This window comes from Dermacentor albipictus, chromosome 4 (genome assembly GCF_038994185.2).
Source record: "Dermacentor albipictus isolate Rhodes 1998 colony chromosome 4, USDA_Dalb.pri_finalv2, whole genome shotgun sequence".
Classification (NCBI taxonomy): Eukaryota; Metazoa; Arthropoda; class Arachnida; order Ixodida; family Ixodidae; genus Dermacentor; species Dermacentor albipictus.
This window is the reverse complement of record NC_091824.1, coordinates 123,551,714-123,564,236: the sequence shown is the minus strand read 5'-3', so window position 1 is coordinate 123,564,236 and position 12,523 is coordinate 123,551,714. Positions and strand designations below refer to the sequence as shown.

Genomic DNA, 12,523 nt, shown 5'->3' with positions numbered 1-12,523 from the left:
GGTTTTTGCCGTACATGTACGGCACCGATCTTGTGTTTGGTATTTCGCATGTTTCGACAACACTGGTTGTTGAGAGGTGCTGTCATCTCTATGGAGTCGCACAAACTCATCTGAAATTAAATTTCGGCTCACCAGGGTGCACAACCCGACTTGTTTACCTCTAGGTGCTTGCTCATGTGGTCACTCACACAGTTGCTTGTGCTTTGTTTGCTACCTCCAAGGCGTGCATGGAGGCAATGCTATTGTTTCTTTACAGTAGCTTTCTGTTCGCCCTAGGTAGCCGCATGCAGCGCAAGTGCTACGTGTGTCTTACCACGAGCTGGTGGCCGAAGCAAAGAAAGGACGCACAAGTCATGTCTGTTGCTTGTGACAAGGTGCTCTGTGCTTAGCCCTACATCAAAGAGTCCCATACTCTGAAGAAATACTACTAGAGATACTTTTCTGCCTCTTGGACAGTAGTAGGAATTTTTGTGTGAACATACTTGACCATGCATGAAACATGTTTTAGGGACAACATATCTTTAGCCATAAATTTTACTGTAGACATTTTTCCTATCTCTTGCCGCATAGTGTGTTGGAGTGTATACAGTGCAGTCTACTTATAACGATACTGCATCTAATGATATATCAATTATTACTTATAACGATACCACATGTAATGATGTACCGGTTATAATGATGAGTCAAAAGTATCAACTTATGCTTTAGGGCTATGAGAAAAGACCATATATAACAACATGTTATGACCGCATGTCGGATGCAGCAATCAAAATTTTGCCCTCTGGATGGCGTTTTCCATGCATTGGGCTTGACATTTGCAATGCTAAGTTCCCCTTAAACGAACGATGCCAAGACAAGGCAAGAAGTTTACCTATGCGAGTTGGTATCTGCTGCGATTACCGCATAGCGCATCCCACCTACATGCCGATTGCAAAAGCCATGGAGAGCATCGCGAGTTGGCGTAGCGCACCACAAGATGGCACCAGCTGTTTCATATGCACATCACACATCGCCCACGATCGTGCTCCATACACGTCAGAGAGAGAGATAAAAAAAATAAGTGAAAAGTGAGAAGCAAAGCCGCGTGGTGGCGCCCGCATTTTTTCTACAATCTCTCTCTCTCAGCCAGATGGAATTGCACCTCAGAAGCAGTCCTGAAGCAGCAGACGGCCCAGTTTGTAGAAGATAATGCCAACAAAGTGGGAAGCTGTCACTTGGGGCAAAGCTGCAAATTTTGCAAGACTCAAAGAAGTGTATGCTTGTGCAGTCGATGATATCGAGGATCCTGAAAACTAGGAGCATTGCGATCATGAAAGCTGGGACCAGTGGCTATGTTGATCAATGGAAAAAGGGTTTGGACCCTTTTCTACAACAAACCATTTCAGAAAGATGGGCTTTGTGAGCCATAGTGAAACCCTCCATGATAGTGAAACTGACATGGTGCAAGCCACTGAAATTATTGAGCTCTGGAAGCACGTCGCTACCGACGGTGAAACAGGTGGTGCTTCAATGTTGGAGCTTCAGAGTGCAAGTAGTGCTGTCTCGTTTTGCAAAGAGATCTCTGATGAGCTGACTGTTGTCACAACAAACGGCAGTGTTGAGCGACACGGGGGATGACAACAGCAGTGGTAGTGATGACAAGATTAACAATGGCCCGTCTTTGACTCGAACCTTGATCTTCACGCAAAGTGCACTGTTGGCGATTGAGTCGCTCATTTGTTTTGTGCACGCTAAAGGATTGCCACTAGTTTTCATGACGCACATTGCGCTTGTAAACCTGAAACTTCCACGAAAGCAAGTGCTTATTTTTTACTATTTCAGCATGACAAGTGCTTGACATGCTGTTGAGAAGCATAAATAAACGTTTTTTTTTTTTTCCATAGCCTACTTTCTATAATATCTATTATATTGGCAAATTTTGGTTCAGAGCTACAAAGGTATGTTTGTCAACTTTTTTTAGGCCAGTCCAGATATAGCGATAATGGTTATAATGATAGGATTTTTCATTATTTTTTTTATATCATTATAATTGGACTGCACTGTACTGTTGGTGCATGTAAAGCATTTTTTGAGACAAAATACTGCTGGTAATATATTTTTTACTGTATTCATGAGTTTTCAATCATTTCCTACAACTGATAACTGCAATGAAAATAACTGACCACGAGGACAACAGTAAAAAAAATTGGCAGTAGCTTAGCTCGGCCATGCCAGGATATACGCAGCGAAAGCTAAGGCGTAGCATGGTTAGCCTTGGTTAATCTTGATTGCAAGTCCAGGTTAGTCTGGTTGTCTAGCTATGTTGCGGCGTTTAGCCAATCGTTCGGCGCGCTGTTAGTCTGTTTCCTCGGCGATTCGTTTCCTCTTCATCTTGTTCCAGTGTCGATTCCAGGCCTCCTCCTGCTTATCAGAATTGTCGCCGTCCATACTGCCGCCTCAACTGTGGTGCGGCGCACGCGAGCTCTCCTTTTCAATCCTCCGACATGTTATCAGGCATGCGACGCAGCCGGCGAACTGAGCGGAGGCGAGCGCAACGATGAGGAACGTGGTGTGACGTCATACCAAACGGCGGCGGCGGAAATGCGCGGCGCTGCGCAGCGCAGCGGCAGAACACCTGTGGCTTGGTGCTACTAGTGGCGCATGCGCAGTAGTGACTAGGGAGGGAAAGGGAGAGAGAAATATTTGCGACGAGGCACGGGTTGTGGCGTCATGTGCCTCCTCAGAGCACCGCCACGGCGAAATCGCAAGTTCGCGGCCAGTAAAGCTTCCGCTTTAAAAAATTCCACCCTTAGAGGGGTTAACTGAGTTGCTTTTTCTAGAGCAGCAGTTATCAAACACTCTGGTTTCAGGGAACCAGCCTGCCTTCAAAATGCACGGTGTAACCTGTGTGTCCTTGTATGCCAGGCATGCTAAATAGGCACAGATGGCAACTTTCCTTTCCCTTTCTCTGCCTCCTACCTTTGTATTTCCACAGAACTCATCTGGTTGATCACTTTTAATGGTTATCACTTGACCACCAGATAACTTGTGGTCATTGACTAGCAGTCACCTGTTACTGCATCCCATACCCCCCCCCCCCCCAAATCCACTCCTTCCTTCTCAATCTCCTCTCAAATGTTACAGAAACACTAAAGAGAAGCATTAAATTAGTTCAGGCGGATAAAATATTTTTCCAGAACTAAATTTTTTACACTGATTGATTACTACATTTGTAGGTTAATTGATAACTGCATTAGTTGATTACTAGAAAAAAACATGAAGGCTGAACTCCCAGTTTCTGAATTTTGTGCCAAATGCCAGCGCTGGTATCAAAGTGACATCACAAATTTCCAAGTATTTTCTCTTATAATTTCAGCTGTTGTATCGCAGTAAAAGTTCTCAAAACTTGCTAGGTTCAGTCCTCCTTCAGAATACAATGTGGTCCATTTTTACCGATAAACAACTAACAAAGCTCGAGTATATGCTGTCAAAATTCACAATGTCCCACTGAACCAGGGTGGGGACCTTCAAGGCGTCATCATCACCCATCTTTTGTTATTGCATTTTTTTCTCACTTACCAAGCCTCCTCTCGTGGTAAGAACGACATTTCTGGCATTGCAGATGCGTAATTTACTACACAACTCAATTTATGTTTCTCTTCAGTGTCCCTCTAACTCTTCTTCATTCTCTGATCCGTGATGCCCTTCTTTCTTTCTTTTTTTCTCTTATACCGATAATGTCTTATCTCCTAGTTAACCCCAATGAAACAACCCAGAGAATGCACTCATGCTAAAAAGCTTCGGCCACAGGTATGATACAGAATCACTTGCCAGCCCCTCCTCCCAAGCATTGTGCTGCTAGCCTTGAAGTTGGAGGTTCAATTCTCAGCCACAGCGACTGCATTTCTGTGGAGGCAAAATGCCAAAATTTCTCCTCTACTACTTAGATATAGATGCACATTAAAGAATCCCAAATGATCAAAATTAATCCCAAGTCCCTCAGTATGGTGTGGTGTGCCTCATAATTATATTGCAATTTTACCACTTAAAACTTTTATTTTTTTATTTTTTTAAGGATTACTTGCCAGTCTCACTGGAGGTTGCTGAGGTGGCCGCACGTCAGCCAACTGTGTTCTAAGGTGCTCAATGGAGACCAGGTAGGCCTGTTCCCGGGCCTCCCAACTGCCAGCTCGCAGTTCCAGTGCAGCCTTCTCCTTCTCCAGCAGGTAATTTTGGGCCTTCAGCTCAGCCTTTTCCTCCTGCAAGCAAGGGCGTCAGGCTCATTCTTTGAAACTACCAAAAACAAAATATTTAATTCGACGTTGCGGCCACATTCACTTGTGTTAATACAAACACTGGTAATTAAGAAGTGTACTTTACCAAAACAAACCTCAGAATATTGATTAGGCCACTATGTTTGCAACACATTCTGAGGTCACTTTAACCAAGGAAAGCGTATGTATAATTCAACCTTCCCGCCTTCTAAGGGCACAAAGGCTGAATGCAAGGCAGCCAGGAACAGCTGTTGGGAGGTCATTTGTAAGGTACAAAACATCAAAACAAGACCGCAGCTAATATTCAGGCAGCTTTGTATATTGCTGGGTAACATTACAATACAGTGTCAGTGCCTTGCTTGCATTGTTGTGGCTACCGGCTCATGTATCCTGTTCCTACATCTGTTCTGGTGGTAAATGTGTCCAAATGCAATTGCGACATTGCAGTTTAACCCCAATATATAGTCAAGGCATACTTTCAGCAGAAACTTTGTTAAATAAAATATTTCAGCAAAACAAGATTTATACATTTCAGCAAAAAAAAAAAATTTAAAAATCTTTCAAAGGTTCCTGGAACACTTGTGGCTGCAGAAAGCTTGTCAGGAAGCATTTGTGAGTAAAATGCAGCATTAAAACAGGGTGATGATCTAGTGATCAAGTGCATCGCCAATCTTTTGATATGCTACAAGGCCGCCCCATGTTTCTTGTGTTTTTTTACACTTCTTGGTCAGTGAGTTTGCCTTATTTTGTTGCTAAATATACTTTTATGAAGTAGCACACAGACTAAGGGCGAGCATCCTTTTTAGCAATAGGACTGGCTTTTGGAACACAAACCTTTATGGCCATAAGTTCTTGCATGAGCACAGCATTCTCCAGGTCAAGCTTGTGGGCATCCAAAAGTGTTGTGGCACCACGCGGTTCAATGTGCACACTCTCCAGCTCCAGCAGTGTGGCTCTCAAAGCTGCACGCTCGTCGCGCAGCTGCACCAGATGCTCACGCAGGCGCTGCTCCTCGACCTTAGTCAATTCGCCACCATCACAACTGCTGGAAGTTGAGCTGGTTGTGCTGAAAGAGGGGGAGGGGGGGGGGATAAAAAAAAAATGTCCTTACAGGGAGCTTGCATACTGCTGAGAATGTAAAAAAGAAAAGTTATAAGCTTCAACATCCAAAAGCAACACAATGTCTGTGAGAAATAGATAGATCAACTCGCTCAAACTGTCCCACTTGTGAAAACAACACAAGTATTTGGCGTTGTGCTCTAATTGCAATGCAACCGCCAATCTGGAATTGAGCCTACTCAGAAGCACAGCATCATAGCCACTGAGCCACCACCACGACGTGTACTGCTGAGGCAGTGGCTTAGCTGCTAAAGAAGTTGCGAAGGTCACCTGCTAGTGTGACCCTCCACCATGTAAACACAAACCTTGTCTCCGCTGGACAACTGGGTCCCTGGTTTCCCCTGTCATTCCTTTCAATCTGATCTCAGGAAAAACATCAACCCTTTAAGTTCCTCAAATGCAGTGATGCATTCAGTACAGACACACAGTCATTGCGAGGCTTCAACAGTTGGATTAAAAGTAATGCTTATACACAGGTTGCTATATCAAGGACACCATGCCTAAAACATAGCCAAGGGCCCTGGAAAAGTCTCAACCATTCTAGATTTTCTTTTCATAATGTGCCGAACTCTCAGCATATTCCACCAACATTCTGTGTGTCCTTATCGAAGTGTTGGTTTGCCGCCGAGGTTTCTCTTGTTTGGCCACTCTTGATCAACATGTAGTGGAGTGCTCTGGATAAAGGGTTGTCTACCAAGTTGACATTTCCAAATTCTCTGAATTTTCCAGGTTTTCCCTGAGTGCCTTAGCAAAATTCCCTGAGTAACACAGAACAACTTTGTTTTATGTCACGACTACCAGACACCATGTTGCCCGATGCTGTCACTTCCTAGTAAGCATACTAAAAAATAAAGAAAACAACTTAATCTAGTTTGAATAGTAACGAGTAGCATTTATTTTATTCAAAAAGAAATAAGAAGGGAGGGGTTAGTAAAATGCACACTGAAGAAAATATCTTCGAAAAAGAAAATGGTGAAACCCATTGCAAATCGAGTCGAACATGTTCAAATACGAATAAAAAGGAGAGGCACACAGAAACAAATGTTTTAGATCATCCCCTTCAGTCACGAATTATGATCGACTGTCGATACGTGCGTAAAACATAGATGGTGCTTGAGACTCCACTGAAAGTAAATCAAGACGGTATAATGACTCTTCGAGCATTTTATGTTGAGACATCATAATTACAAAGTAACTAAATATTTGAATATTGTAAAGTCAGTCATGCTACATTTCTTCATAAGAAGCAGGAGATCCTTTGTTCGAATTACATGCAAAAGTTAGTCATTGGCCTCAAGCATTTCAAGAAAGAAAAAAAAACATTCTGAGGTTGCTACCGACATGGCCCAAGTCAAACGTCACGTAAAACACGGTAATGCCTTCGCCAAAGCGGTACTCTAATGATATATATCGTTCAGAAGTAAAATGAAAGTAATTTAGGTTATCAGAATGTTCAATTTACCCTAAGCTTACTGTTTATGTTCTATTCCTTGCTATCACTGCACAGAAATGGCAAAAATAGGCCACGTCCACAAATGTGGACGCTGTGAATGAAAGGGATATGAGATATTTCTGTCAACTGATAGCAAGCTCATTGGTATGAGGCCTGAACTTTGTCACAAGTGAGATTCTCTCTCAACAGCTCGTAAGTCAACATCAACTGTCCTGACATACTCTCTGCCCGTGCACGACGCCGCAGTGTTGTGTTTCACTGCTTTAAAGTTTATTTTGGTTTGGATAAGGGTCACCTGCATCTCGGCGTCAGTCAATACTTTGCTTTTTGAGCTCAAGCTCCTTCAAAGAAGAGGCGGCCCAGTTTCTTTCCCTATCATTCCTCAATGCGACGGTACTTTGTTCTCGCCCTCATTCCGCCATGTGTTTGACCCACAGACCATTTGAATTATCCTCTTAGTCAGTTGTAAAGTCAATGTCTGATTTTTCAGATTTTCTGGGGGCCACGAAAATGTCCGAAAAATCAGGTAGATCGAAAAAATGAATGCATGTCTTTTTTACTTATTTCCAATACTGTTAGCCCTGCCGGGCTGTTACAGGGTGGGAATACAGAGCACAAAGTTCATGCAAAGAATGTTTTCAAGTTTTCTTCAAAAGGGTCAACCATGTTATTGTTCAGAAGTACACACGAATTCAAGTTGTTCCACTCAACAATTATCTTGACAATGAAAGAGTGCTTAAAGACATCAACTGTTGGCACATAAGGCATTATAGTGTCATTGTGATTAGTTTGTGGTGAAACCCTTCCAGGAGACTTCAAATACAAACTAGAATTCAGGTTCGGCTTATTGTGATAGAGTTTATATAAAAACTTAAGGCGTGCGATTTTCCTGCGCACAGCCAAAGTAGTGAGACCAACCCTGACTGCCCTTAAGGGCTCAAATCGCCACAGGCACATACGAAGAGGCTTGCTAGTAGACTTATTAGGCATATCAGTGCTCATACTGTGACAGGAGATGGCGGGCGTATGCGTGTATAATTAATACTGCGTCCCGTTACAATTGCCCCTTCCCGCGCTTGTTACGCTTCACCGCGTAACATTGCTGTATTAAAGTGAAGATAACTTTCGGGAACCGGCATTATGGAACGCGCCGTGCTTTCGGAGCTTCGAAGCCAACGGCAAGGACCACAAAGGCGAAGTCGGTGTCATTGCTGGCAGCAGCGAATTCTTTCAATGGAAAACACGCCACCGAACGGCAAGAAGATTAATAACGAACGTCGAAGCAGCTAGGCCTAGCGTTTGCTGTGGTGGTGGCTACGGCTGCCACCGGATCTGCGTGCGAGGGCGCCGTTTCGAGGCGGTGAAGTAATTAAAACGGCAGCGGTGGTGGCTTTGCTTAATTTCATTTCGGACCTGCGGTCACGGCAAAAAGTACGGCAAATCGGACTGCGAAGTGTTCTTGCCTCCAAAATTTCAGACGTTCTTATACATTCACTCTATGGGGCGCGTGGTAGTGCTGGCAAGCCATCCAAATTATCGGGTATGTCCCAAAAATCGGTCGAATTGTACACTGGCAACTTCTCCAGCTGACGACACGGTGTCAGAGACCATTCGTTATGATTCCTCTCTGTTACTTGAGCCAGCATTAGTGTGACTTTCTTTCCCTTTCAATAAACTTAGTTAATTTTCCTTGATAGAAGCAGAAATTCCCTAAGTTTTCTCTGAGTATTTCCAGTTGGTAGACACCCTGTGGATATATTTAGACCAACTGGGGTTATTTAACTAGAAGTAAAAATCTCTCCATGTGAGCATTTCCACACTTTCCACGCTTTGACGTCGATCTGAATGTAGCTGCCACAGCTGTAAATCAAGCTGGCCACCTTGTGCTCAGGAGGGGAATCCTATTACAGCAGTGCTACCACAGTAATGAAATTACAAGATAGAGACCTGGTGGTGTGGCTGTGTGAAGAGAGGTCCTCCCAGGGGCTGGCTGCCACACAGCCAGGTGAGGTCACTGCCAAGGCACCCCCGCAATGACGGTCGAGCCGGTGAAGGACTTGCCGGGCCAGACCCTCAGCTAGCCGCCGCTCTTCTTGGGCGCGGCACATGATCTCCTCTTCCTCCACTGCATCATCAAAGCCCAGAAAAACTGAAATCGCACTTGAAATGTGGCAGTTTGCAACTCACGATTTCATGGCCTTATGTTAATAATTCCAGAAACAACAATAGCAGTGATTAACATTTGTGTAAGTTCACCCGTTTTAAAACCAATCTGTTTCTTGGCAGTTTGCTATGTAATGAAAGGGTTTCTAGCTTCATCTTGGCCAGCTTGTACATTTGTAAAGTCACCTGTGTCTAAAGGCTGTGACAGACTGTAGAGTTTCTCCAGCTAAAGGTTTTTCACTCTATGGTCTTGCAAGCAATAAAATACACAGCAGCATTCATTCATTTTATAGTTGCCCTTGTCGGCAACCACAGAGATAATATTTCATATGTGCTGTATTTACTTGATTTTAATGTGCTCAAAATGTATGCATAAAATTTTATAGGCCCAAATTCAGGAAATAATGTGCACCCTCTTATGACATGCCTCGAACCTTTATAACAACAATAAGGGAAAGTTCTTAATTTTCACAACCAGAAAATTTAATTGTTTAAGAATTTACTTTCGCACTTGATATTAACTCGTGTATTCTATGCAGACAACGAAAATGGGTGCATTAATGGACTCCATCTAGTGGGCCAGTGAGATTGGGTGAGGTCAAAGAACATGTGTCCCTGTTCTGTTTGTTTTTGAACAGGTTGTCCTGCTGACGTCTCCCTGTCTTCTGTCCGTGTTGTACCGCGACACTGGTGGAGGTGCGGGGTACTGACCGCGCCTGATGCTCCGGAGTCCTTCTGGGAGTCGTTCATTTAGCCTGGACGCATTGTCACCAGTTACGAAACCCATGCATCGCTTTAGTCGTCAACTGCTAGGCCTTGTCCCAGAGTTGTCCCCTCTTCAACCATCTCTCTCCAAGGGCTCCACACATCTCGCAATGGCCGAAACCAGCCCACAACAAGTAACTATTCTGCATGCACTGGTTCCTGATCGCTATGACGGTGCAGTCTTTAAAGACATTGAATACTGGCTTGACAAGTATGAATGCGTCACACAGATTAACCAGTGGATAACCAGTGGACTGAGCAGAAAAAGCTCTCCTACGTCTATTTCGTCCTTGATGACAGTGGCCGGACTTGATATGAGAACTGCGAAGCTAGCCTATGACATGGAATGACTGTCGGCAGATCATCGGTACTTTTGCAAGTGCCGAACAACGTGACCGTGCCAAGCAGATCATGGAGGTATCGGTGCAACAACCGAATGAGTAAGTCACAATGTTCGCCAAGGACATGGCCCGCCTCTTTCGTAGAGCCGACCTGAACATGACCGAAGATGGAAAGTTACATTACCTCATGCGAGGTGTAAAAGAGCAGTTCGTTGGGCTTGTGCGAAATCCACCATTCACCATTGCTGACTTTATCAAAGAGGCTACGGCTATTGAGCGGGCCCTTCATCAACGATGCAGGCAGCATGATCGACTCTCCACCAGCAGCACGATCAATGTTGCCGTAGTGACTGCTATGTATCAGAACCCCTTGCGTAAATTGATCAGAGAGCTCGTCAGAGAGGAAATTCCAAAGATTTTGACACCGACACTGGGCAAACCTGTAGTGTCAATCACCGAAGTGGTGCGCAATGAAATTAGGCAGGTGTTCCCAGCAGCCAATCTTCAAGACCACCAGCGTCCCGTGAGTTACCCCGCTGCTGTCCGATGTCCACCACTCATTACAACCACACCGCCGTACCACCAGCCACTGGCGGAGGCTAAAGCCCCTACATCCACGCGCCACCGCCGACCAAGCTAAGTACCGCCAACCTACCCTCCTCCTTCACGCTCCTCTCCCACTCACCCCCTCAGCTTCCGGCGTCAAGCGGAACTTACGTAGCTTCAGCTTCCTGTTCCGAGTGCAAGTGACGCTATGTTTTTAGCGTTGTTTACTTTCGCGTCTACGGAGAGGCTTTAATTGCACCAGCTGCGGTTGAAACTGTTAATGCGATTCCATCCAAGAACCGCCGCCTATTGTAATCGGCGATCTGGTCGTGTTCGCTGCTTCGCGTCAACCTGTGACGGGTTGTGCCTCGAGAGACAACGTGCAGTGGAATGCAGTGCTTGGGTACTTGGAGACCGCTCCCGTTTTTCGTGCATTTGGAAAACAGCGACCGCAAACTACTACTTCAGCGGAATACAACAGCTTGTCCCCTTTGAATTCTTGTTTTGAAGCATACATCCCCTTCAGCCAGCACGTATGGAGGGACTTTAGTGAAGGAGTTCGCGACGCCAATTTGTACGGCAGACGCATAGAGTTTATGCTGTTGATTCTGAGGTTGATCTTGTCTCGTACGGCAGATCGAAGGTAACGAACGTCCCAAGTGCGTGCACTGCGTGAAGAACTGCAATGACGTGAAGCTATGAAATATAACAAGTTCAAATTTGCGTGGAAGGCATTCAGTGACATGGTGAAAGCAAGTGTGCTTTTCTTGTGCGATATGCGTGGAGGTGTGCAGTGAATTGGTGCGTGCGCGCGTGTTGTAACGCGTGCAAAGGTGTACAGCGAATTGTGTTAGTGTTGTGACGCGAGCAGATGTGTACGGCGAATTATGTTCGTGTGTTGTGCCCCAGCTCATGGCTTTCCGCACTTTGTCAGAGAAAGGGGACGACAGGCAAAGCGTGCGGGCGCAGCGTACGCAAATAAGCACGTAGATGCACACGAATGACGCTTGGTGGAATGGCTAGAGCGAGCTACTCAAATTAGCACCGGTTGCTAAATACGGGCGTCTCACCATCGTCTGCAATCACAGTGGAAATTCTCGCGGCGCAACTCCAGGAAGCGTAAACGCCGGAACCGGAAACGCCGGAAGCGGAAATGCCGGAACCGGATTTGGTGTGAGGGGAAAAGGCGGTTGGCGGTACTTAAGAGAGCGGTGGTGGCGCGCGGATGGAGGGGCTTTAGCGGAGGCCTGCCGGTCTCAACAGCCGGCCTCCGCCGCAAGATAGGCTTCAAGGTGTGCACCTGTTGTGCCGCCGCAGTCATATCACCAGCTGCTGTTTGCCGCGCCTTCATCAGCGCCACAAAACGACACTACGGTATGGCCGCAATTTCAAAGAACTAACGTATGGCGCACCATCGACAGGTGCCCACTCTGTTTTCACTGCGGAGGCGCTGGCCAGATTTTGCGTCATTGTTGACATTGCGACACATCATTTCGACTTCATCCGTGGTCCTATGGTCGACGTGCAAATGATGACTCAATGCTACGCTGCAACGACAACGCTTTTCAGGCACCTCCAATAGTGTACCCGAATGACGAATCCGTGCCCAATAATCGGTCTGATTTCGGCCGTCGGTCGCGCTCTCCAACCCCTCCACGTCAAATGGCTTCACCTACTGGACGTACTTTTGCTGACCTCTGAGGATGAAGGTTGCCCAGCCCAAACTGGGGAAACTAACGGCGGCGACCTCTGGGTCTAAGGTTGCAGGCCTGCCGCAAGACAATAAAAAGCCTCCAACACTCCCGCTCCAGAACTCCGTGAAGCCGATGAACACCTACCCCGAAGAAATAGTGAATGCAGACTTTGATGTTTTCACGGAAGGG

The 12,523-nt window shown here is 45.6% G+C and overlaps 1 protein-coding gene and 1 long non-coding RNA gene across 3 annotated transcripts in view; one reads left to right on the top strand and one right to left on the bottom strand.

Moving 5' to 3' along the window:
- The window catches only part of LOC139059317 (uncharacterized), a 64,856-nt gene that overhangs the window by 17,309 nt on the left and 35,024 nt on the right, over positions 1 to 12,523 (top strand). For both annotated transcript variants that reach the window (XR_011514079.1, XR_011514080.1), the window contains exon 2: positions 4,055 to 4,205. This is a non-coding gene — a long non-coding RNA (uncharacterized lncRNA). The remainder of the gene's footprint in view (positions 1 to 4,054; positions 4,206 to 12,523) is intronic.
- LOC135899573 (colorectal mutant cancer protein-like) overlaps positions 1 to 12,523 on the bottom strand; it is a 42,083-nt gene that overhangs the window by 15,521 nt on the left and 14,039 nt on the right. Inside the window, exons 11-13 of the mRNA XM_065428879.1 lie at positions 8,773 to 8,950; positions 5,088 to 5,319; positions 4,061 to 4,238 (exon numbers count right to left, since the gene is read on the bottom strand). Of these exons, the coding sequence (XP_065284951.1) occupies positions 4,061 to 4,238; positions 5,088 to 5,319; positions 8,773 to 8,950 (588 nt within the window). The remainder of the gene's footprint in view (positions 1 to 4,060; positions 4,239 to 5,087; positions 5,320 to 8,772; positions 8,951 to 12,523) is intronic.